The sequence below is a fragment of the Bombina bombina genome, chromosome 2 (assembly GCF_027579735.1).
Source record: "Bombina bombina isolate aBomBom1 chromosome 2, aBomBom1.pri, whole genome shotgun sequence".
In the NCBI taxonomy this organism is placed as follows: Eukaryota; Metazoa; Chordata; class Amphibia; order Anura; family Bombinatoridae; genus Bombina; species Bombina bombina.
This window is the reverse complement of record NC_069500.1, coordinates 1152501695-1152527916: the sequence shown is the minus strand read 5'-3', so window position 1 is coordinate 1152527916 and position 26222 is coordinate 1152501695. Positions and strand designations below refer to the sequence as shown.

General features: G+C 36.3%; 1 protein-coding gene across 1 annotated transcript in view; it reads right to left on the bottom strand.

The window, feature by feature from the left end:
* The window catches only part of GALNTL6 (polypeptide N-acetylgalactosaminyltransferase like 6), a 1706608-nt gene extending 1689626 nt beyond the window's left edge, over window positions 1-16982 (bottom strand). Inside the window, 2 exon segments of the mRNA XM_053700241.1 lie at window positions 16014-16122; window positions 16974-16982. Coding sequence (XP_053556216.1) covers window positions 16014-16122; window positions 16974-16982 — 118 coding nt within the window.
* Window positions 16983-26222: the final 9240 nt, after the last annotated feature.

Below are 26222 nucleotides of genomic sequence, written 5' to 3'. Positions count from 1 at the left end.
ATTCCGCACTTGGTCACTTGGCCTACCTGGCTTTGGGATAACTGTAATTAAGGCTTCTAGTAGAGGTTTAGGAAAAACGTTACCCTGATCTATAGAGGTAAAGAGTGTATATAAAGGTGAACACAATTGAGACTGAAGAAGTTGATAAAAATTTTGCTGTTAAATCGTCCGGTCCAGGGGATTTGCCATTTGGAAGTGCTTGTATTGTGTTTTTGATTTCTTGGAGAGTTATAAGTGAGTCTAGTAACTGTCTATCTTTATCTGTAATAGCTGGAGTGTCTAGTGTGGCCAAGTATCTCTCAATGTTACTGATTTTATCATGTTCTATATTAGGATTAAGGTTGTAAAGTTTAGAATAATAAGAAACAAAGGTATCCGCAATGTCTTTGTTCTTGCTGACATACCTACCTGAAGCATGCATTAGGGATCTAATAAATGTAGTATACCTCTGATTCTTAAGGAATATGGCCAACAAGCGCTCTGTCTTAATACTCTCTACAAAAAAATTTTGTTTTGGTAGTAAGTGCTCTCATGTGTGCGTTTTGTATTAAAAATATATTGAGGTTGTCTCTCACTATAGTTAGATTAGCTAGTTTCTGGGGAGAGGTCGGATCTGATTTATGAATAGTTTCCTCCTTTTTTAAAATATTTGTTAAGGATGTAAATTGAACCAACCTAAGCTTTCACTGTTTAGCGTTGTGTTTAATTAGGACCCCGCGAATGTAGCATTTATATGCCTCCCAATTGTTTGCAGCGGATGTGTCCTCAGGTTTATTAAGGAGAAAATATTTGTCTGTTGCTTTTATTATTTCATCCATTGTGTCTTGATTCATGAGGATGGAATCATTAAGTCTCCAGTTTAATGTATTTTGTGTTTTGGAGGACCAATTAAAGGTGGTAAGAACCATACTATGGTCAGACGAGGAGGTATGTGATATTTTAGAGTGATTAAGATTAGTCAGAAATGATTGGCTACACAAAATATAGTCCAGCCAGGAGTATGAATGTTTTGGGTGGAAGAAGAAGGTGTAATCTTTTTGGGTTGTGTGAACTATTCTCCAAGTTTTAGAGAGATGGATTGTAAAATTGCACAGGTGTTTTTCACCAAGTTATTACGAAGGTACAACTTCCCTGAGGAAGTATCTAGAGTTGGGTTCAAGGGAAAGTTAAAATCACCTCCCAGTATAATTTGGCCTTTGGAGATATCTAACAGTATGTTAATTAAAGATCTAAAGAAAAAGGGCATAGGTCTATTTGGGGCATATATGTTTGTTAATATAACCGGGCTGCCATAACAAAGTCCGACTAAGATCAGGATTCTACCCTCTTTGTCTGTGTATTTTTGTAGGAGTTCAAACGGGTATTGCGTTTAAAGAATATACAAACTCCATTTTTCCTACTTGAGCCTGAACTAAGGAAATGTTGGTCATAATACTTTGTAGATAAGACGGGCTCATTACATCTTTTAAAATGGAGTTCTTGCATCATAACGGCATCAATATCTTTTTTATAAAAATCGTAGTAGGCTATCAATCGTTTCTCAGCTGAAAGAAAGCCCTTCACATTTTGGCTCGCTATAGTCAGGGTGCCTATTTTTGGCTTTATTGTCATGATTATTGATGCCTCAGGAGGTTTGTATGCTTGATAGGATACAGATATGGACAGGTGGATAGGGCATTAGTTATATAGATAATCAGGTAGGGATGTTACCTAGAAAGCATTATGGTAAGGGGTAGGAAGGGAGAAGAAGGGAAGGGGAATTAATCTAATGTACAATGTGTTAGGAGTCATTGCAGTATAGACCGCACAACTGAAAAACACTACAAAATAAGGAGCTGTGTAACAAACTGGGTGTATACGTATATTATATTAGTCATTCAGCTTAGGGCGAGATAGGGACATAAACACATGGGTATATTTTCGTGCAAGATATAACTGTAATTTTTATGCTTAAAGGGACAGTCTACCATATAATTGTTATTGTTTTAAAAGATAGATAATCCCTTTATTACCCAATCCCCAGTTTTGCACAACCAACACAGTTATATTAATATACGTTTTACCTCTGTAATTACCTTGTATCTAGGAACCTTCTTCAAGCCCCCTGATCACATGACTGTGACTGTTTATTATCTATTGTCTTAAATTTAGCATTGTTTTGTGCTAAATCTTAAATAACCCCCTGTGCCTGAACACAGTGTTATCTATATAGCCCACGTGTACTTTCTGTCTCTTTGTGTTGAAAAGAGATTTAAAAAGCATGTGATAAGAGGCAGCCCTCAAAGGCTTAGACATTAGCATATTAGCCTACCTATGTTTAGTTTAAACTAAATATACCAAGAGAAAAAGCAAATTTGATGATAAAAGTAAATTGGAAAGTTGGTTAAAATTAAAAGTCCTATCTGAATAATGAAAGTTTAATTTATACTAGACGGTCCCTTTAAGGTCTTCTAACCAATACTATCAAATAGGGTCATTTTAAAGAAAAAGTACTCCACAGCTTCTTAATAATTACTAGGGAAATAATCTTACTGCGGCTTCATTTGGAACTAGGACCTGCAGGGCTATAAAGTGAGGGTATTAAACAGGAACACCTTCATTTCAACATAGTGTAACTGTACACATTCAATCAACACTGTCCAAGTCTAGAGAGTATTATATAATGAACTCTGATGTGAGATGTTGTAGAGATAGACACTATAGATTAAAAAATGCACCCATGCATATTATTTCACATAACCAATAAATAACAATAATAGATAAGTCAACAGGAAACTCATGCTTACTATCATGTTCATCCGGTGTGTAATCCAGAGTATAACCCAGACTTAATAACAGTAACAAATTTAAATCTTAACCTAAACAAACAGAGAAAATTAACAGTGCCTGTTATGTTTACAGTAATTTTCGAGCCCATAACGGGGAATATCTATCCACAATGCAGGTAGTTTCAGTAATACCTATAACTACCCTTGCCTTACCTTAGCAGCAGTGGGTTATAAATAATTGTAACAGAATACATAGAGTCATATTTACTCAACCTGGTTGTTCCAATTCAGGTTCCACCAAATTGGCCTGTCTATGCTTATTTTGTTTAGTAGACATTTCAGACCAGGGCCATCTCTGGGATTTAGGGGTAGCTTGTCTCGATGAGAGATTCTCCGAAAGTTGAGAGTCTTCCTTATCAGGAGGGGGAATGTCCATCATGTTGCAGAATTTGTCTATGTCAGATAGTGAGAGACATTCAATTTTCTTACCATTTTTCGTGGTAATCACTGATGTAGGGAATCCCCATCTATAGGGAATTTTTAGCTGTTGCAGATGAGTGGTTAGTGTTGAGAAGTCTCTTCATTTTTGAAGGGTTCTTATTGATAGATCCTGAAATACTTGTATACGTTAACCTTGAAATATAATGTCTTGTTGCTTCCTTGCCAAATTATAGACGCCTACTCTATGCTGATAGTTTTGGAAGTGAACAATTATGTCTCTGGGTGGAGAGTCAGCTGCTGGCTTTGGGCATAGAGCTTTATTGGCTCTATCTAGTATTTTTGTAGGTAACTCCATTGCATTGACTTTTGCCATCTCCATGAAGAAAGCTTGTAGGTAGTCTTGAATTTCATTGTTCAGTACAGTTTCAGGTATGCCTCTAAAACTGAGGTTACTACACCTCGATCGATTTTCAAGGTCATCTAGCTTGTCTTCCAGATCTAAGATATGTTGAAGTTGATCACTTTAGAAGAAAGATCCGCCAATTTTTGGGAGATGACAAATTCATGCTCTTCTTGTGCGGATCTAAAGAGGGAGATCATTGACATCCTTCTTTAGATCCACACAATTGCTCTTGATACAGGATTTTACTTGTTCGATAAAAGCTTCCATAGCTCTATAGGTAATAGGAGTGTTGTCTCCACCACCAGTAGCTATTGGAGATGAGCATCTGGAAGTATCTGTCATGTCGCCAAAGCTATCTTCTGGATTTAACTGTATTGGCGCAGAGTCTTTTTTATTTTTAGGTTTTTCAACCAGTTTGAAAAAAGCATTTACTGTATCTTGGGTTTTCTGTGGTGTCTTTTGTGCTTTGTCACTTTTTGTTATTCGCATTTGCGACATTTTGGAGGTCAGGCAGTATGAGTGAAAGGAGAAAAAGTGTACTCCTAAAAGGCTTTTAGTGGACCTTAGTCGTGTGTCTTCTAGGTACCCCGCACTCCCCACGGAATTTGCTCTCACAGAGCGATGACGGAAAAAGGAGAGAAGGATATGACCCGCTGTTATGCAGGACAGCGGGAAACAGAGGGGGAGTGCATGGGTTGCCGTATCAGTGACTTATAGAGACAGGTAATCACAGTAAATATAAAAGCTTCCCTTTAGTATTTACCACTTATATTGTGAGGAAGGAAGGGCTGACTGATGCACTTACTAGCTTAGATCACAGTCACAATAAGGTAGTGTAACCTTTAACCAATGCAGAGTATTAGTAGTTCAAACTTATTGCACCATTCCAGCTCATCTCCAGTTATATTTTCTGTTCCATAGGGTATGCGTGGTTGGTTGAATCAGCATCCCGAGTAAGGAAAATCAGTAAATGAATTTACACCCCAATTAGTGCCCTGGGTCCAAGTGTGGCTATAATCTCTGTTACTATTCAATTTTGCAGGTCGAGATCATTTGGTCAGTAAGGGTCAGGTAAAGCACAACATGACATTTTTCAGTGAGAAAATAGTGTAGTAGGAAAAATGGCGCGGTTTTATTGTAGAAGTGCGTCACTCATATGTGAGAGAAGGTAGCGCTTTACTCACTTATATCTTTGTTATATAGTTGTGCATGTCCTCAGAAACATCATATTGTGAGTTCCCTTTTTTTTACAGTGTGGAGCTTGTACTCCAGAGCGGACCCGACCCTCCGGAGTATTCTGTTTCTTCCGGTCAGTCAAGGCAAGCCGGTACAGTGCTGGAGACCATTTAATACAGAGTGAGGCAATTGATAGTCTCCTCATGACCAAGCGAGCTCAGCCGCTGAGGAGGTATGCGTAACTGTCTTCTACTGCTAGTAGTTAGCTGCTTGTTTATCACAGATGCCATGGAGTTACTCACAAGCGCAGCACCATTGACTCCTAGGCCTCACCTCTGCCTGCTGTCGTGGTCTCAGACAGTCTGTATCGGAAGCTGTTAGAAAGAGCCCCATTATGTTCTTGGGACCTTCTGTGTTAAACCCATACCACAGATTATTCTCCTAAACTGAATCAGGCCTTGAAATTTAGGATAGCTCCCAGTTTGTTTTAAGAGCCTTAGTGAGATGCGGACATCATGGTTGGCCGTTCGCTCTTCCCCCCCAAACAAGTTTGTTTTTATATAATAAATAATCCCAGCCAAAGAGACTTTGAAAACAAATTATTTATTAAAGTATAATTGTAATGTTTCCAAGGTAATGCCTAATGAATCAATCTCAGGAGAGATACAAAGATCTGCTTGCTCACATCCACACAAACCCCATCCACCAAACACATCCGTACCACATACAGGATGAATAACCTATATCAAAAGAGAAAAAGAAAAACAATATATGGAAAAAAGTAGTTAGAAAAAATAATATAATTCCCACCCCTAGGCGTCCCCAGGGAGTGAGAAAGGACAGTATCACCTGAATCACTTAATAATCAAAACAAATTAAGGTATTGATGTTGCAACAATAATTGTAACATAAGTCCTCTGTATAGTCCAGAAAGAAACAGGAATCAAATTATTTGTATCCAAGGTAAATTATACAGTTGCGATATTGTGTCAAGCAACATTCTCCTCTGTATGTTTCCCCATATGAAGTACTCGGTTTTCCTCTGAAAGCTCAATAGACTTAATGGCAGTCCATACAACTTTGCTATAGCAATATATGTGCAAACCGGTCTTACTCCAGGATAACAGAAAATTATGTATCAGTCCATATCTCTTGAGGACAAACTGAAGACTTGAAAAGAACTCAAAAAGTGTAATCTGTTTGCCACACTGTGTAATGAATCTCACAATGTCCTATTGTCTTGAATTGCTGCAAATGAAGGACAAACTGTAGACTTGAAAAACTTAAAAGGTATAAGCTGTTTGCCACACTGTGTAGTGAATCACACAATATCCTATTGTATTGAATTGCTGTAAAAGCAGTGCTTAGCGAGGTATACCGCTAATCCAACTTCACACTCTATATTATATCTTCACTCACGTAATATTACTAAGCCCAGCATATGAGGTTCCCACCAGTTATTACTTATAGTCGACTTGAAGTTATAGCCATCAGTTACAGAATGCCATGGGTGTCGAAATTGAGCAAAAGCAAACAAACAGGTGTGGTGTAACCTTACCCAGCCGACGCCAGTATAGCCAATATTACCGTGAGACTCGTCACCGGAGAAATCTTCAGTGTGGAAATGGACCGCATCCCATCTCGCTCCTTTTACCTTAAGCACGCTTCATGTAAACGGCAAACAGAGTTGGATACGCCAACATAAAACTGCAATAGGCAAAGATGATGAGGATGCACCGGTTGCACATCATTTTACTAGGTTTGCACATAACAAAAGTCAACTAAGATTTCAGATTATTGATGGGGTACCACCTCTACGTAGAGGTGGGGTCAGACAGAAATTACTCTTTAGGAAGGAAGCCCAGTGGATTAGAAAATTGGATACTATGGTACCCAAAGGTCTCAATAGAGATATTTCATGGGGTAACTTTATCTATTTTGCTACTAACAAGTGATATTCACGTTTGGCTTTGCAAAAGGATGCATGTGGCAAAGAGATTTGGATATATAGAGAGTTGTATGTCCTAGTATTGTTGGTTTCAGATGATGAAGGGATCGAGGATGAAAAGAATCTCTCTTGCTTCTTCAAATTTTTATACTTTTAGATGCTTGGATTGATGATCTTTGACACTTTCCAGCAATCATTAAATAATGGCTTATTGCCTAATAAGGGTAATATTGTTTTTGTCTTTGACTACAATATTGAGCAGCGTATGATCATTCATACTCATTTATCACTTTTGGTAGCAATCACTGAATGAGGGTTCATTGTCTAATAAGGTTTATTGATATAGATGATAACATGAGATTCGTTTTTAAACTTCAAAATTATTCACAACAAAGTGTAGCGTAGGTTGCAACAGATTTACAAGAGGGAATTGCGTCTGGGTAGCTTCGTGTATGTACAATTGGATCGAGATAACTTTTTTCATTGGAATACTATATAGGCCCCTTGAAGCACAAATGCGCAGAGATGTATGCTTTTTCATGAAGCCAATGTTTTTCACATCATAACTTTCTTTCATCTTTAGAGAGCAGCGCCCTACAGATATATTTATAAAATCATTTTATACTAGCTTGGCCTTCTCATTCAGGACTCCTATATTATTAAACTGCATACATAAGGAGGCATATACATATACATATTGCAGCGCTCGATGGCTATAGAAAGATATAGGATCCATTGTGGGGAGTGTGCAAGCTTTAATTTTTCTTTTATAGATTATGACAGTTTTCATTTCCCTTTGTTTTAATAAAGCACGCTGTGTCAGGATTATAACAATTTTTTTGCTACATTTGCGATTTTTTGTTTTCATCCGAGTGTTATTGGTACTATTTGTGAGGCTTATTCATATCCGGTGTCCACGTCAGTATGAATATATGCAGCATATATGTTGTGATGTATGGAGGGTGTGTTTGGGCTATCCAATAGATTTGTAGCTTCATAAGTTTAAATGTTACACCCTTTCTAGCACCTGGATATTCCTTGACAAAGGGGCGGAGTCCCCGAAACGCGCGTCGGAACCAGTAAGGACGCTATCACCGAATCTTACCTGCTGTGCTGAAGCCACTCTGTTTGCTGTTTACATGAAGCGTGCTTAAGGTAAAAGGAGCGAGATGGGATGCGGTCCATTTCCACAATGAAGATTTCTCCAGTGACGAGTCTCACGGTAATATTGGCTATACTGGCGTCGGCTGGGTAAGGTTACACCACACCTGTTTGTTTGCTTTTGCTCAATTTCGACACCCATGGCATTCTGTAACTGATGGCTATAACTTCAAGTCGACTGTAAGCAATAACTGGTGAGAACCTCATATGCTGGGCTAAGTAATATTACGCGAGTGAAGATATAATATAGAGTGTGAAGTTTGATTAGCGGTATACCTCGCTAAGCACTGCTATTACAGCAATTCAATACAATAGGATATTGTGTGATTCACTACACAGTGTGGCAAACAGCTTATACCTTTTAAGTTTTTTGAAGTCTACAGTTTGTCCTTCATTTGCAGCAATTCAAGACAATAGGACATTGTGAGATTCATTACACAGTGTGGCAAACAGATTACACTTTTTGAGTTCTTTTCAAGTCTTCAGTTTGTCCTCAAGAGATATGGACTGATACATAATTTTCTGTTATCCCGGAGTAAGACCGGTTTGCACATATATTGCTATAGTAAAGTTGTATGGACTGCCATTAAGTCTATAGAGCTTTCAGAGGAAAACCGAGTACTTCATATGGGGAAACATACAGAGGAGAATGTTGCTTGACACAATATCGCAACTGTATAATTTACCTTGGATACAAATAATTTGATTCCTGTTTCTTTCTGGACTATACAGAGGACTTATGTTACAATTATTGTTGCAACATCAATACCTTAATTTGTTTTGATTATTAAGTGATTCAGGTGATACTGTCCTTTCTCACTCCCTGGGGATGCCTAGGGGTGGGAATTATATTATTTTTTCTAAATACTTTTTTCCATATATTGTTTTTCTTTTTCTCTTTTGATATAGGTTATTCATCCTGTATGTGGTACGGATGTGTTTGGTGGATGGGGTTTGTGTGGATGTGAGCAAGCGGATCTTTGTATCTCTCCTGAGATTGATTCATTAGGCATTACCTTGGAAACATTACAATTATACTTTAATAAATAATTTGTTTTCAAAGTCTCTTTGGCTGGGATTATTTATTATGTATTATTATTGAGTTGAGGACCGACTCTATCCCATGCCTGAGCATTTATCATATTTGGAGGTGCGGTCACTTTATATTTAAAGTTTGTTTTTATGTTGCCTATGCATACTCAGTAATCATATTCTTACTCATTAAAATAGTATGATGAACTGAAATCATCTTAAAACGTAAGTCAATTTCTGAAGCCAAATTGGTATTTTACAATGCACATGGTTTATGCATAATCTCAGAGACATGTTCAGGTCAGACTACACAAAATTGACTCATCAACCATGCAGAGTCAAAACATTTGGCTCAAGCATACAGGGAGTGCAGAATTATTAGGCAAGTTGTATTTTTGAGGATTAATTTTATTATTGAACAACAACCATGTTCTCAATGAACCCAAAAAACTCATTAATATCAAAGCTAAATAGTTTTGGAAGTAGTTTTTAGTTTGTTTTTAGTTATAGCTATTTTAGGGGGATATCTGTGTGTGCAGGTGACTATTACTGTGCATAATTATTAGGCAACTTAACAAAAAACAAATATATACCCATTTCAATTATTTATTTTTACCAGTGAAACCAATATAACATCTCAACATTCACAAATATACATTTCTGACATTCAAAAACAAAACAAAAACAAATCAGTGACCAATATAGCCACCTTTCTTTGCAAGGACACTCAAAAGCCTGCCATCCATGGATTCTGTCAGTGTTTTGATCTGTTCACCATCAACATTGAGTGCAGCAGCAACCACAGCCTCCCAGACACTGTTCAGAGAGGTGTACTGTTTTCCCTCCTTGTAAATCTCACATTTGATGATGGACCACAGGTTCTCAATGGGGTTCAGATCAGGTGAACAAGGAGGCCATGTCATTAGATTTTCTTCTTTAATACCCTTTCTTGCCAGCCACGCTGTGGAGTACTTGGACGCGTGTGATGGAGCATTGTCCTGCATGAAAATCATGTTTTTCTTGAAGGATGCAGACTTCTTCCTGTACCACTGCTTGAAGAAGGTGTCTTCCAGAAACTGGCAGTAGGACTGGGAGTTGAGCTTGACTCCATCCTCAACCCGAAAAGGCCCCACAAGCTCATCTTTGATGATACCAGCCCAAACCAGTACTCCACCTCCACCTTGCTGGCATCTGAGTCGGACTGGAGCTCTCTGCCCTTTACCAATCCAGCCACGGGCCCATCAAGACTCACTCTCATTTCATCAGTCCATAAAACCTTAGAAAAATCAGTCTTGAGATATTTCTTGGCCCAGTCTTGACGTTTCAGCTTGTGTGTCTTGTTCAGTGATGGTCGTCTTTCAGCCTTTCTTACCTTGGCCATGTCTCTGAGTATTGCACACCTTGTGCTTTTGGGCACTCCAGTGATGTTGCAGCTCTGAAATATGGCCAAACTGGTGGCAAGTGGCATCTTGGCAGCTGCACGCTTGACTTTTCTCAGTTCATGGGCAGTTATTTTGCGCCTTGGTTTTTCCACACGCTTCTTGCGACCCTGTTGACTATTTTGAATGAAACGCTTGATTGTTCGATGATCACGCTTCAGAAGCTTTGCAATTTTAAGAGTGCTGCATCCCTCTGCAAGATATCTCACTATTTTTTACTTTTCTGAGCCTGTCAAGTCCTTCTTTTGACCCATTTTGCCAAAGGAAAGGAAGTTGCCTAATAATTATGCACACCTGATATAGGGTGTTGATGTCATTAGACCACACCCCTTCTCATTACAGAGATGCACATCACCTAATATGCTTAATTGGTAGTAGGCTTTCAAGCCTATTCAGCTTGGAGTAAGACAACATGCATAAAGAGGATGATGTGGTCAAAATACTCATTTGCCTAATAATTCTGCATTCCCTGTATATTGGTCAACCTTACTACATTAAAAATGAGTCTAGTTTGTTTATAGGATTTTAGCCAAATCAAAGGCATTTTGCATTGGTACTAAAAGCAAGTTAAATTGAAGCCAGGATTCTAAATCTTTGAGAACCATTGAGGGCTTAATGGAATTACAACTGTTGGTTTGAGCATACACCTTTGCCTAGACAGTTTGTTAGTGAAGCCATTGTACCTGTCTTTAAGTGGACCCAAGACTGTACTTGCATATGCAAAGTCATTATGAAGTAGTTAAACTGTTAAAGAAGTTAGCAAGCATTATAATAGCTGAGGAGAAACAGCAACTCCTTGCCATGCTGAGATAGACAGGTTGAAATGCAACTCAAAATAGTTAATATCCTGACACAGTTTCAAAGCTCATAATGAAATCCTATATAGTTACAAAGAAATAAAGAGCTAAGGCAGCCTGTTTTTGTGTGATGTATATTTATCTGAAGATTATGGTTTGAGTAATATTTAATTTAAGGGCCTTTCTAGTCAAAAAATTACATGGTTTACTTTGATAGATCATGCAATTTTAAGACTACTGACCCTGCATGACCCAAATGGGTTAAAGACATACTAGAAGTAACGCTCACGACCCACAGGGCATTGCTAGTCCCAAACCGAAACTGCAGCTTATCCAATCAGAAGCTCTAGTTACACAGCTGGGTTTTCTCAGGACCATCAGTGCTGCTTGGGTCCTGAGTTGTACTTCTACTATATGTTTAAAAACTTTGCAGAGGTTAAACACAAAGCATTAAAGGTTTGTTAGTCTTAAAATCACATGTTCTAACATTTTTAAAGCATGTCATTTTTTACTATAATGAGACTTTAACACTAAATCACTACCCCAACAAGTTTTGAAATGTTATGCAAAGATGTTCTTCTTGGTGAGGAGGTAAGTTTTTGCCAAATAGGCTTGTATGCAATGTCTTAGGAAGTGGTCTAGAGTTTGATTTTTTTAGTTTTCCATAAAGCAAGTACTGATACTATGATTTTCCCTGTTTTATGTAATCAGTTAAAAAATTAAATCTAACATTGGATTTGTCTTAAAAAAACTATGCACATGGCTACCATGCATTGCTATGAGACGTATGATAGCTCTATTGAAGAATAGTAGTTAATGCTCTTAAATAATTCAACAAATACAACTGTAAGCAGACAGATAAAACATACATGTTTATACACATCAAAATTAACATTGTTTGCTTGCTTTTTTTGTTGTTTATGTGGTCACTTTCAGCACAGTCTACAAACAAAATTACAATTAAAAAAAGCATCAACTTAAATACCAAACGTTAAAAACAGATATTTTATTTGTGGAAAATTTGATTTAATAAATTATATGATGCAATGATGCAATTTAGGAGTCCACAGCTGTAGACCTCCCACTTATCCAAATTTGAGAAGGAAAGTCCCTCATTCTAAGCTCTGTCTCACTGTTCCATGAAACATCCAGACATATCCACCAATCACTCATGCATGCCCATAATTCTGTCCATTATCCACCCATGGTCCTGCCACCTCCTGCTGTGGCCCCACCCACAAAACAGAAAAATGGCCCACTCAACATTTTGAGTCCTGGAAACCCAGGCAGAAATGTTAGGATATATGCAACGGTCATACATTTAAGATACTTCACATTTCATTTTTAGTTATCTGGCACAGTAGCAAGTTTCATAAAGATATACAATTCAATGTAGCTTTCAGTATAATATTGAATAATAAATGTGTATGCTATATGTATATGCACAAAATCATGAAGCTGTGAGTATGCAGTGAGATAGAGTTTCGGGTATGTGCAGAGAGAATGAGGCAAATATGTTAGAATTTTTGCCTTGGCATAATGTTTGAGGTATAGTGGTACATCAAAGAGTGGCATGAGTGACACAGGGTGAATGTCATTCACACTAATGCTCTTGGGCTGCTTCTGTTCTGAAGGAGTTGCCAGTTAGTTAAAGGGACAGTCTACACAGTATTAATCCTTAAACCTTACCTTAGGTTGAGTAACAAACAGCCTTTTGCACCCCTTTCCCCATATAGCAGAAGGAACAATAATCCAGTCATTTTAAAATGTAAAATGTATTTGGCCATTTTAAAATTGCCACCATACTCCTCCCCCTCCTTCTGGCTACCTATACTGCCTTTCTCTATGCAAGCTACAGTCATGCACATGGCAATGAGTGACTTTTTTGGCCAATTGTGCGTGTGTAGTGTGCAGAGTGATCAGAAGTGGAGTTTCGTGGGGGTATCTTTATACAGAAGGACATTATTTGCAGAGCACAATACAAACATTACAGCTGAATTCACAGCAGACTCTATTCAGTACAAACCTAGCTTCATTGTTTAATCCCCCCCCCCCCCCCAGAGAAAAATAAAGTAACCACCATTTAGAGAAAAAGAAATTAACTATGAATAGGATGTGAGCTCTTTTTTGTTGAATGCAATGTTAAGCTCCAACAATAAACTAGCACTCAACATCTTATTAGGCTTTTAGGAAATGTGTTAAATGGCACGATACCAAGAACAGCTAGAGACACACACAAAATAAATGTTGTATGTTTGCACTGCAGCACTGTGCAACAACAACTCAAGGCACACAATAAAACATATTTATTTGTGGAGGCAACCTGCAACACAAATAGAGGGAAAAAAATAAAAAATAGTTTTTATTTTACAAATCATAGTTTCCAAATTAGGCTAGCTGCACAAAAGTTCTGGACGATCAGTTCCCTATTCATTGTGCATGTGTGATTTGGTATAAATGTTGCTGCCTAATTGCTGTTTAATCTCACTAGTGAGTCTACTCTGATTGGATGACATTTTTGGCACCGTTGTAATGAGAGTTTGGCGGCCATTTTGAAATTGCAAAATATATTATACTTTTCAAAATTACTTGATTCCTGTTCCAACTGCAATATTGGGAAAGGGGTGCAGGAGCCTGCTTGTTACTTATACTAAGATAAGGCTTAATGATGAATACTGTGTAGACTGTCTCTTTAATTATGTGTATACATGGTTACAAGAAATTTAAAGTAAAAGGAATACATTCATTGTGTATTAGAAGTCCAAGATTTACTGTGCTACATTTATTGTCTTACAGTTAAGATTACATACTACAAAGCAGTCCCAATACTGCTCCAGGGCATAGCAATTAAAGGCTCAAAGGAAGCAGGAACAGTTGCTATCTTTGCATCCTTTATGGCCATTTTGGTTGAAGGAAGCTGTGTGAGAATACTACTGAACATGTCTTGATTTATTTTTCTACTGAGCACCTGTAGATGTATTTTTATATCTAAGCACATAATGTTTGTTTGTTTCCAATTTTCATAAAGATTGGTGAAGCGCTTTTGCTTTAGAATAGGCTAATCATATCCCTATGTCATAACAAATAAAATTACCTTTTCTTCCCTTAATATTAAAGCAACAGTAAACATTTTGAAATTCTAACATAAACTGCTTAGTTATACACAGTGAAACAACTTTTAAATATACTTTATACTTTATTTAAGGCCTTAAAGTCTACGCCTTGGTACTCTTACATTTTTTACCTTAGATTAAGCTGCAAATAACCTCCTGCACCGCTTTCAATATCATACAGCAGTAAAAAAGTTATTTTATTAAGAACATAGTTTCTGGCAACTTTGAAATGGCTACTAAACTCCGCCCACTGGTAATGTCATGATCTGAGGTGCATCTGGACACTCTGCTGAACAGCATTGACAGTCTGCTGAATCCAACTAGTGAAGCTTTTGTGAATGGACCGCATATGCAGCTCAGATTGTGATGTCATCAGAGTGCAGCATTTGGCAGCCATTTTAAAGTGGCCAGAAATTATATTCTTTTTAAAATAACCTTTTTTACCATTCCTGCTGTATTATATAGAAATGGGTGCAGGAGGCTATTTGCAGCTTAATCTAAGGTAAGACTTTAAGATGACTAAAGTGTAGACTCCCCCCTTAAGCTGTTAAGTGATAATATTTTATATTTTATTATAAATAATTTAAGTATTATATATATATATATATATATATATATATATATATATATATATATATATATAAAAAAACAATTTCCAGTTCAGCCCACCAAGAGATAGCAGCCTGGGTGCAGATATAGAAAGCATATGAGAAAAATGTAAATGCACTCGCAGGACTTTCACAAACTAATTTATTTGAACGTTTTCGGGGTTCACAACCCCTTCATCAGCATATAGATAGATAGATAGATAGATAGATAGATAGATAGATAGATAGATAGATAGATAGATAGATATGTTATATTCAACTTTAACTATAAAACTAAAACTCCTATTGCCCCAGAAACAGTTACAATAAATACCCTTTTTTTTAGCATCGTTTGCATGGCAGTGTTATAAATAAAAGTATTTTTGCCCCAATTATCTCTTATAAAGTAATGCTGAAGCACACAGAGCAGTGTTTAGTTTACACCTGCCATAGAATACATTTTCCTCTGTGTAGGGAATCTTAGGGGTTTTACACAATGTCATCTCAGACTTCACATGATCCTTGTGGACTGAGCTTGGCAATTCTCTTTCTATCTAGGGCATTGTCTATAGATGTCAGCCAAGCTTGCTGTCGTGATGAAACTTTGCATTATTTTGCCACATGAGACAAATCTGGCACTTTCTGTAAAGACTAGAGTCTGGAGACATCTAAGAAAATGACTTATTATAATCTAGAGTAAAAAACATTCTTTGCTCAATCCATTTACTTGTACCTTACATGCTCTCCTAGCAACGTAAATGCACCTAACATTAATCAAAAGATTAAACCTTGGTCTCAAAAGCTAGAATTTCACCTGTGCTTGTGAGAATGTCACCAACTTAAAAATTCTATTCATAAAACCCTTTCTAATGTTCAATCATTGTTCCACATATTTTGATTTTTGCTATTTTCTATTATGTTTTTATTTCACAAATCTCAAACAATAAGGACAATTAGATGAATATAATAAATTTGCAAATATTAAAACACTTTTCATCCAGTAACAAAATAAATAAATAAAGTAATTAAATAAATTAGAAAAAAAAAGCCCTGAAAAATATATTATTTATCAAACCATTTTAATGTTGACATTGCAGGAGCAAATTGAAAAATATTTTTTTTCTTTTAGATGCTATAGACAATCCTACCTGAGCGCAGTGTATCTTTCTGAATAGTTTCATAATCGTGCCAATCCTTTCTTCTAAGGCCATCTGTCCATGTGTACAGCTGAGCATTACTTAGTCCAAGTGAAAACGTCTACATGAAAAACAGAGGGGATAACAAAAAGCAGTTAGCTATACGACAAGAAAACTTTTCATACATAGGAATCTGCAGACATGCACTTATAAATACTAATTACAGGACCTTTTCTGTTCAAGTGATCATAAAGCTATTAATATAAATTAATACATTTTTTATTTCTTGTATATTTTGAGGTGAGCATAGCTAGTATTAATAAATACATCCAACAATTAAAAAAAATGGCTTTTCTAAAATATTTTATTGTTATATCATTTGTTTGCTACAAGTTGGTTTATGAATAATAATATTTTTATATGTACTGTATGCAGTAGTTTTACCAGTAAAATCTCAGCCTCACAACAGATATAAATTGAAGACTAAGGGGCATATGTATCAAGCTTCGAATGGAGCTTGATGCCCCGTGTTTCTGGCGAGCCTGCAGGCTCGCCAGAAACAGCAGTTATGAAGCAGCGGTCACAAAAGACCGCTGCTCCATAACCTGTCCGCCTGCTCTGAGCAGGCGGACAGACATCGCCGGAAATCAACCCGATCGAGTAAGATCGGGTTGATTGACACCCCCTGCTGGCGGACTATTGGCCGCGAGTCTGCAGGGGGCGGCGTTGCACCAGCAGCTCTTGGGAGCTGCTGGTGCAATGCTGAATACGGGACGAGCGTATTGCTCGCCGTATTCAGCGAGGTCTGTCGGACCTGATCCGCACTATCGGATCAGGTCCGACAGACCTTGATAACTAGAGGCCTAAATGTCAAAATAAAAACATAATAAGGGGGGCGTGGCTTCGCCGCAGATATGGTAGGTCGCATGATTATGGAGCTCTGATAATCTACTACCTATTTTTCTATTATACAAGAGCCATCCTGACTCAGAACTTTATATTTCTGCTAAGCAGTTGGTATATTACAAGAAGCGACCGTTTTTCAGACACCTCTCTATGCAGGATACTTCAAACGGCCTTTTTAAGCCTACTCACAGCGGCCTACCATTATATTCACAACATCTACCCCCCCCCCCCGGCTTGCTGGATAGCCGGGTTAAGCTATTATTCTCTGACTTGCTTGGCGGGTACAATCCCTAGAGTAACGCTAGCTGAACTTCCAGACTACAGCAGTGCTGAGCTTAAGCCATTAACAAAGATGGAACACAAGGTTACTGCTTTAATACAAGGGCTGGCACGCAAGATGGATACACAATTGAACTTGCTCATCAGGCTTTTACAGGAAGACCGTGTTGTTACTACTGGCCATCTCATTGCAAATCCGGTACCTCTGCCTGGCACAGTGAGCGAGGTACTCACGATCCATCTACCAGACAGCACGAGCTTTCCTGACACACTGTTAGAACATATGGAGGCCAGGATATTACCTGAGGATGTCGCACCAACCGCTCTGCCTCCCTTACTGGTAGATCACTGCACCCTTCCTGGGTATGGGCTACGAAACCCTGGGCCCCCGGCGAGACGGCCGGTCGTCGGGGGACCATGGCGCATTAGAGGCAACACTTTGTCGGAGGAACTAGCCGAAATGCCCGTGACGGATAGAACTGACGACTGCCAGACACAAGATCTCCCTCTCCTTCAAGCCACCAAGATTGCAGTGCTAACGCCAGAGGCCTCTCAACACCTTACCTCAATCAGAGCCTTTTGTCTCCCAGCCACTCAGCAATACGGGAAGAGGACAGCTGAACTTTTGTTCCCTGAATCACCCTGTGCCCGATTAGCTTGCGGCATAGGCTGACTCCTTGGTGTGAATTCATGTGCAGCTACTAGAATCTGCAGATGGTTTTGCAGTTCAGAGGGCCATCGCCGCTTTTCTTATGAGCACCCTTTCCCTAAGTAGCCCTCACAACACAGGATGCATTCCATCTTAGCTACTGAAAACGAACTTTGCCCCTGATAATAGTAAACATATGGTCCCCCCTGCCACATCGGACACTAATAGAACTTCTACTGTGATCCTGAACGTAAGATTCCAAGTTTGAAGGTCTGACCAGGGTACAATAAACTTTCTGTCTAAAGTGTAGTCGATTAACAGAACGGCTCTCTTTCAAAAGAGAATAGTTATCAGATGTCATGCTACACCTTGCCCCAGCACTACCTCAATTATTGTGTTTCTGTAGTCATTCCCACTTCTTTTCTACCTCTCTTTTTTTTTATCCTGGGTATTAGTATGTATTATTTCAGGTTTTACTGTGGTCCAGAACAAATAACGCTTGAATATATCTACACTCCTTAGTGTAAACTTATACCTATGTAACGCTTATATCTGTCTCCCAGGATATAAGCAGACCTACATGTTTGCAGGATCTACAACACAGTTCTTGTATATAATAAACCTTCATCTACACTAAACCCCTAGAATTCTCCCTAGGACAGCTGAAAAGAAAAAACACTTAACCTCCCTTCCCTTTATCCCATGCAGTTTCAGTCACAACACCTTACAGTACAGAGTGAGAAACAATTGAATATTTTTAGACAGATCCAGGGGACCTCGGAGGATATTATTTTGTAAATATTTAGAGATAGACTTACAGGACAGAATCACATCACTTCACAAATAGTCTACTATAGTACCAGGGAAAGACTATCACCCCCAGTCCATAGCCTCCCCCTTACGAGGACCTCAATTTATCTCAGCCCCCCCCCCCCTTTGTAAAAGCAGCCCTGAAGTGAGATATCTTCCCCCTCTCTGTTTTCTTCTAGCTTAAGGGCCCCAGAGTACCTAGAAGTTTAGCTGATTAGCTAAATTCCCGCCCCCTCTCTCTTTCTCCCTATCTCTTCCCTTTCCCTTCATTAGGAGCGGCTCTTGCCCGCTGAACTTTCTCTCTCTCTCTTCTCCTCTATCCATAACATAAAAACATAAAAAACAGAGAAACAATTTGAATAACCTGGGGCATACTTGTCCACATTGTTACCTATGAGTTTCTGAATCTACCTTTATCACAAGTATTTTATCACATATGTCAGATTAATTATGACTTAACTATGTTTATGGTATGTTCCTATAATCTCTTTTGATTGTTTATAGTTGCCCTAGGTTGTGCAACATATATTTTATGCTCAAGTTCACCTCTACACCCATCCCTGCGAGGATGGTCAAACCTGTTTTTGTCTTGTATTTAAACTTGCCTTTGGTTTTCTCAATAAAAAAAATTATTTAAAAAAAAAACAAACATAATAAAATGTTTACAATTAACATAAATATTGCCCCATGATGCAGCATCCTTAGATATATTCAGTTACAAAATACCAATTACCAAAACATTTTAGCCCTAGCCGAATGCAAAAAAAACCCCTCACATTATAATCAATGATTTCACGTGACATTATGTTGCTTGAGTCATTGGTGGCTTGGATTTAAGAAAGTGAAAGTTCACATTGAAAAATACAGTATTTGATTTCTGTTTATGTCACAAAGTGTTAAAATCATAGGAGCTGCTGCTACATGAACTTTATACCTAAATTTAAGGTCATACATTCTATAACCTTAAAGGGACACTGAACACAATTTTTTTTTCTTTCGTGATTCAGATAGAGCATGCAATTTTCAGCAACTTTCTAATTTACTCCTATTATCAATTTGTCTTTGTTCTCTTGCTATCTATTTGAAAAAGAAGGCATCTAAGCTATTTGTTTGGTTTAGACCCTGGAAAGCACTTGTTCATTGGTAGATGAATTTATCCACCAATCAGCAAGGACAACCCAGGTTGTTCACCAAAAATGGTCTGGCATCTAAACTTACATTCTTGCATTTCAAATAAAGATACCAAGAGAATGAAGAAAATTTGATAATAGGAGTAAATTAGAAAGTTGCTTAAAATTGCATGCTATGTCTGAATCACGAAGAAAAAATTTGGGTTCAGTGTCCCTTTAATCCCCTATTACAAGATCTGTAAGCTAACATTACATGTTATGTGGGTTCAATGGTCAAATTGGAGAAGGCTGATTATCCTGTTAGCCCCTTCTTAGTTATTCAGTATGTATATAGATTGATGCTATGGAAAAATTATATAACATAGACTTATTAGTCATCATAAACAGATAGGTATAAATATTTACATTACAGGAAAAGCAAGTACACAAAAAAATGAAAGAGAAAATAATAATAATAAAAAAAAATAGTAAATGTTCCCTATGTTCCTATAAATAAATCATAAGAGAAATATAAATTTATAGCATCCTTACTAATATAAAAATAAATTTTACACACACACACACACACACACACACACACACACATATATATATATATATATATATATATATATATATATATATATATATATATATATATATACATACATACATACAGTATATATATTTGTTTTTTTAAATATATGAGCCACCAGCTCACACTACCTAAATCATTTGTTAGAAGACCCCAGATACTAGATACTGGGGGTGCACAGGAGGCATTGTATTAAATTAATGAATTAAAAAAAGACAAAAAGGATAAGATAAGAAAAATGGGATAGCAGAGATTAGGGTTAAATAAAGAGTGCTATGCCAGCAACTTCCCTTGCACATAAATATACATTAATGAATCAAGGTGACCTCTGAAGTAAGGTAGATGGATGCCCATCACAACCTAAATATAAAGTGCAAAACTAATTTTATTCAACATACCAAATACCAACATATCCACATTAAAAGACAAAACAATGCTAAAAATGAATCTATTGGCCACTAGAAATTACTGTATATTTTTTTTTTTTCAAATAAATTGCATAGAAATACTGTAGCTCCATACATCAAATGCCCATATGATAAATTATAGCTGATATAGTTATAACAGGCAATGTCAATGTCCTCAAATTATCAATCGTCCCATGTTGCATTTATAGAGCGTGGTTAGTAAAGCACCAGTCTTATGGCACTGCAGTTATAAAGGCATATCATTTAGAACAGTATTAGGTAGACCAGATGGAATACGATGATTAGTTGGTGATGCGTGTATCAAACAAGCAGGTTAGGCCACGTGTTAAATGCAAAGAGCAAAGCAAATTGCAGGGATTCTAATTCATAAAATCATGGAGATGCCAAAACAAGATGACCACAGAGAAAAGTATAAAAAATGCTGGGTGATACTATTGGTAGAACTCTTCTTCAGATACCTATAGCTGCTTTTATTCCCTTCTTTTCCTTTCCCTTCTTCTATGTAGAGTTCTAGATAGGCAATACAAAAAATGGAAATGCCTTGCACATTCAAGGCTATTGCACATTTGAGGAGTGCCACAGTAATAAACAATAAATTATAGTCAATTTAGACGTATTCAAAGAAACTGTGGTAATATAGAGCTTTATGACTTACAATCTACTATCCTAATAAATAGATTTAAGGAAAAAGGTTATCCCACAAATTTAATCATGCATGGATATACAAAAGCAAAAAGTATAGATAGGAGGTCTATTTTAAAGCAAGTCCCTAGAAATAGAACATCCGACCAATTGAATACAGCACCCAGTCCATCTTTTATCACCCAATACAATTCTAGCCATCATATCATAAGAGATACCTTAAAGAAACACTGATTATACTAAAAGACCCCTTAAAGGAATACCTTAAAGGAAATCTTGAATCTAGCCCTAGAATGATTTTTAGGCGTGCCCCTACCTTAAAACAAAATTTGGCACCAAGTAAAATAGTTGTCTCTAAAAGAAACACACACCACACATTACCTTTGAAGATGACAGGCTATACGAAGAAACCAGGAGCTTTTAAATGTAACAAAAAGAGGTACCTAATGTGTAAATCTGTCAACCATGGTAGTAATAGTATAACGAGTCATACCATAGGTGAAACTTTTAAGATAAAAACCCATATAAATTGTGGCACAGAGTATGTTATATACGTCCTCACATGCAAATGTGGACTACAATACTTAGGACATACCTGTAGAAAGATAAAAACCAGGTGGAGTGAACAAAATAGGAATTTGAAGAATGGCTCCCTAAAACACAAGACAACAGGAAGTCAGTGGCGCCTAGGGCTGACTGTCTGAACAAAATAATCTAGAAAATATACTAGGGAATATATAAAAATCTAAAAATGTGAAAAAAAATATATGAATTGTGAAGCTCTATAAAAATCTATAAAAATCTATAAAACTTTATAAAAATTGTAAATATTTATAGAAATAATATTTTATGAAATTCTTACAAAAAATCCATTAAAAAAACCACATACAGACAGAATTCATATTGACAAAGAACTTATCATCAGAAAACGGAAAATCAGAAACCGGCCACAAATAACAGAACACATTCAACTCATGGTAATTATACTAAGGAGGATAGGAATCACAGAAGAGATTCAGATTATTCAGTTCCCATTAGAAACAGGTACGAAATATTAGAAGATGAGGAAGACTATTCCATTCAGATGAACGAACAACCCAGTACTTCAAGTAATTTTTTAGAATTAGGGAGAATAAATACACACGACCCACCGAAGGGGAAAAGAAGAAGAGAGGGGTCAGAGGTAGAAGAAAGGGAAGACCATCAGTAATAGGAAACAATAGATTAGGTAATACTTATTATGTTAATAAGAAAGAGAGAACACAAAGCATTTTCAATATAAGTGGTACAAGTCTTACAGAACAACAAGAGGGCATACTGAGCAAAGGATTATCATTTGCTCCATCCACCAAGCTTAATAAATTCGAACTTCTTATAAATATAAATCAGTTTGTTAGGAAATTGACCCTCAAAAAATACTTTGCGAAAAATCCCATTCTAAGGAATTCAGTCAGCACCAATGTAACATTTCCACACACAGAGTTTAAACCTAAGTCGACTTTCTTTCCTAGTCAAGAAAAAGGCAGTTTCATTCAGACATTTGAGAAACTTTTAAAACAAGAGATTGATGAGATAGCACAGTCTGAAACTAAAAATGTTAACTGGAACCTAACTTTAAAAGAAAAGAATATTCTAAGAGATTTGCAAAAAAGAGAGGATTTAGTGATTAAACAGGCAGACAAGGGTGGAGGGATTGTCGTAATGAGTCGAGATTATTATTTGGATGAGGCCAACAGATTATTAGAAGACTCGACCACTTACAGGAAATTATTGAATGACCCTGGGGATATTTATTTCACCCAATTACAAGAATTACTTAAAAGAGCTCACTCCATTAGTCTACTTAATGAGGCAGAATTAAATTTTTTATTAACCAAACATTTTAGAACACCTATTTTCTACTTCATACCCAAAATCCATAAAAATTTACAATATCCACCTGGCCGTCCAATCATCTCCAGCATAGACTCAATAACCTCTAACCTCTCACATTATATAGATAATTTTCTTCAAAAATATGTGAAAGACCTGCCCTCATATCTGGCTGACTCTACTGAATTTCTAAAATTACTTGAAACTGTCAAATGGTGGAAAGACTTTATATTAGTTACATGTGATGCTAGTGCATTGTACACTAATATACAACACACCTTAGGCCTCATAGCAGTTAAATATTATTTACAACTAGATCCAGAAATGGCTTCCACCCAATTAGGATTTTTATTGGACTGTATTGAATTCATCCTTAATAAAAACTATTTCAAATTTAATGATAAATATTATCTCCAGATCAAAGGAATGGCTATGGGCACAAGATTCGCACCCAGTTATGCCAATCTATTCATGGGTTATTTCGAGAACGATCTATTCTCAAATGGCCCGTGGGGTGCGAATATTGTGCTCTATAGATGCTACATAGATGATCTATTCATGATCTGGAAGGGTGATCAGGAACTTGATCTTTTCATTGAAGACCTCAATACTAATCACTTGGGCCTAACATTCACACATGAATGTAGTAAAAATAAAATCAATTTCCTCAATATAGAAATAGAGATCATTGATGATGAGATTAAAACATGTACATTTTTTTAAAAAGTGGATTCAAATAATTATGTAGACTACCAAAGTAGCCACCATAAAATTTGGAAGAATAATATTCCGAAAGGTCAACTCCTTAGAGTGAAGAAAAACTGCACTGAGGATTCAGATTATGAACAGCAACCCAAAATTTTGGTTAATAGGTTCAGAGAAAAAGGATATAATGGAGAAAAAATTGAACAACTAGCAGAGTTGATTAAAAAGGTGGATAGGAAAACCCTATTAATTAAGACTCCAAAAAATGCAAGGACATCCAACATAGATGATCAGATATTAGATATCCCCATAATAGCCACCTATTCAACTCAATATAAGTCCTTTGAAAAAATAGTGAGGAAACACTGGCCTCTATTGTTAAAGGATCCCATTATAGGACATACCTTAGCAAAAAATCCCAAATTTATCTATTAAAAGCATGCTAGCTCCCAGTGAGTTAAAAAATAAGAAAATAACTTTTAATAAAAATATTAAAGATTTAGAAGGGAATACAATTGAAGGTTTCTTCTCGTGTCAGAGATGCAAATCCTGTAAATATAGTACAAAACTGAAAATTATCAAATTAGACAAGACCGGAAAAATCTTTAAAATCAATGGAATACTCAGATGTTCGGATACTAACATTATTTATTTAATACAGTGTAGCTGCAATTTAAAATATTTCGGTCAGACAAGCAGAAAACTTAGAGATTGTTTAAGAGACCACCTTTTGGGAATTGAGCATTGTAGAAAAGATACAAATCTATGTAAACATTTTACAGAAGTGCATCAGGGGAAATTAGATTATTTTAAATTTTGGGGTGTGAAAAAAGTAGAACCTGATGGAAGGAGAGGAAATATGGAAGAAAAATTGTTGAGACAGGAAGCAGAGCTAATATTTAACTTTGACACTCTAGCCCCTAAAGGTCTGAATAGTGAGCTAGATCTTAATTTTATTCTAAATTAATTTAATATTCCCCCCCTTTTTTAATAGAGTATAAGACATGACATCAGATCTCTCATTCCTTAGACCCCTAAGGTCCCTTTAATTTACTAACTTGTCCCAAAAAGATATATTTTTTCAAGCTATATAACAAGAATGTCATATTCTTAATAGTAACAAAAATAATAGGAGATGTTCTAGATTAATAATTACTGATTCTATTTACCTTACATAAATACATATAGCCAGTGGTTGTTTTTTGAATAATATCCATCCATTTGTTTAAAAAGTGAACCACTTAATTTTATTAATAACAGTTTTGAAATATGAACTACATTAATAGACCCTGTATTATTATTATTAATATTATTATTATTATTATCAGGTATTTGTAGGGCGCCAACAGATTCTGCAGCGATGGAATGAAATATGTGTCATAATCACACTCCCACTAGTCCGGTTCAAAAAAAATTCCTAATTAGAAATTTTATATGTTGCTGCAATCATAATTTAGTGTTATCTTCCAAAAACTTTGTATACATTTATATACCAAACTTTTAAATTGTGAATCAGTGAATTGCTCTTATTAGTAGGTTATATATATTTTTTGTATTCTAGGTATATATATATATTTTTTATAAATATTTTTTTTTTTTATATAAATATCTTTTATACATTTTTTATATACAGAGTTTTTTTATATACAGAGTTTTTAATACATCAATTCTTTTATTCATTAAATCCATTTTTATCAAGTTATTTCTATTAAGTTTTCTATATATTTTTTTTTTATATATATATATATATATATGCATTTTAAGATTAAATATGTTGATCAAGCTATTTTTACCCGGACTCTGGGTGAACTGATGATAATATAAAGAGTGCAGCTTACAAAGTTAGTATTACATTTATTATGCTAAGCGATTTAGATCGTTGAATATATTAAGCGGTATTGATTATATATTAGTGAATTTTCATAGTTTATATTGAAAAGTATGGGTATATATAGCTCTTGTACCATTTTAATAATCTCACAATGTTATGAGTCATCAAGCACATTCCGGTTACAGATGAACACAGGATTTTTGGGGAGTATCAACTTTATCTTTTTCTGTTGAATCATTGATTCTGTCTGTTGTTAAAGCAACCACCTATAAAGTTTGCAATTTGTGTCACAAGTCTCTCATTTGAAAATCTTGCCAAATATAAGTTTTTAAAAAGAAGGCGGAAATGTGATATATAAAGGGTGTAAAGGGTTAAATCAGCCTTTAAAAATGGAG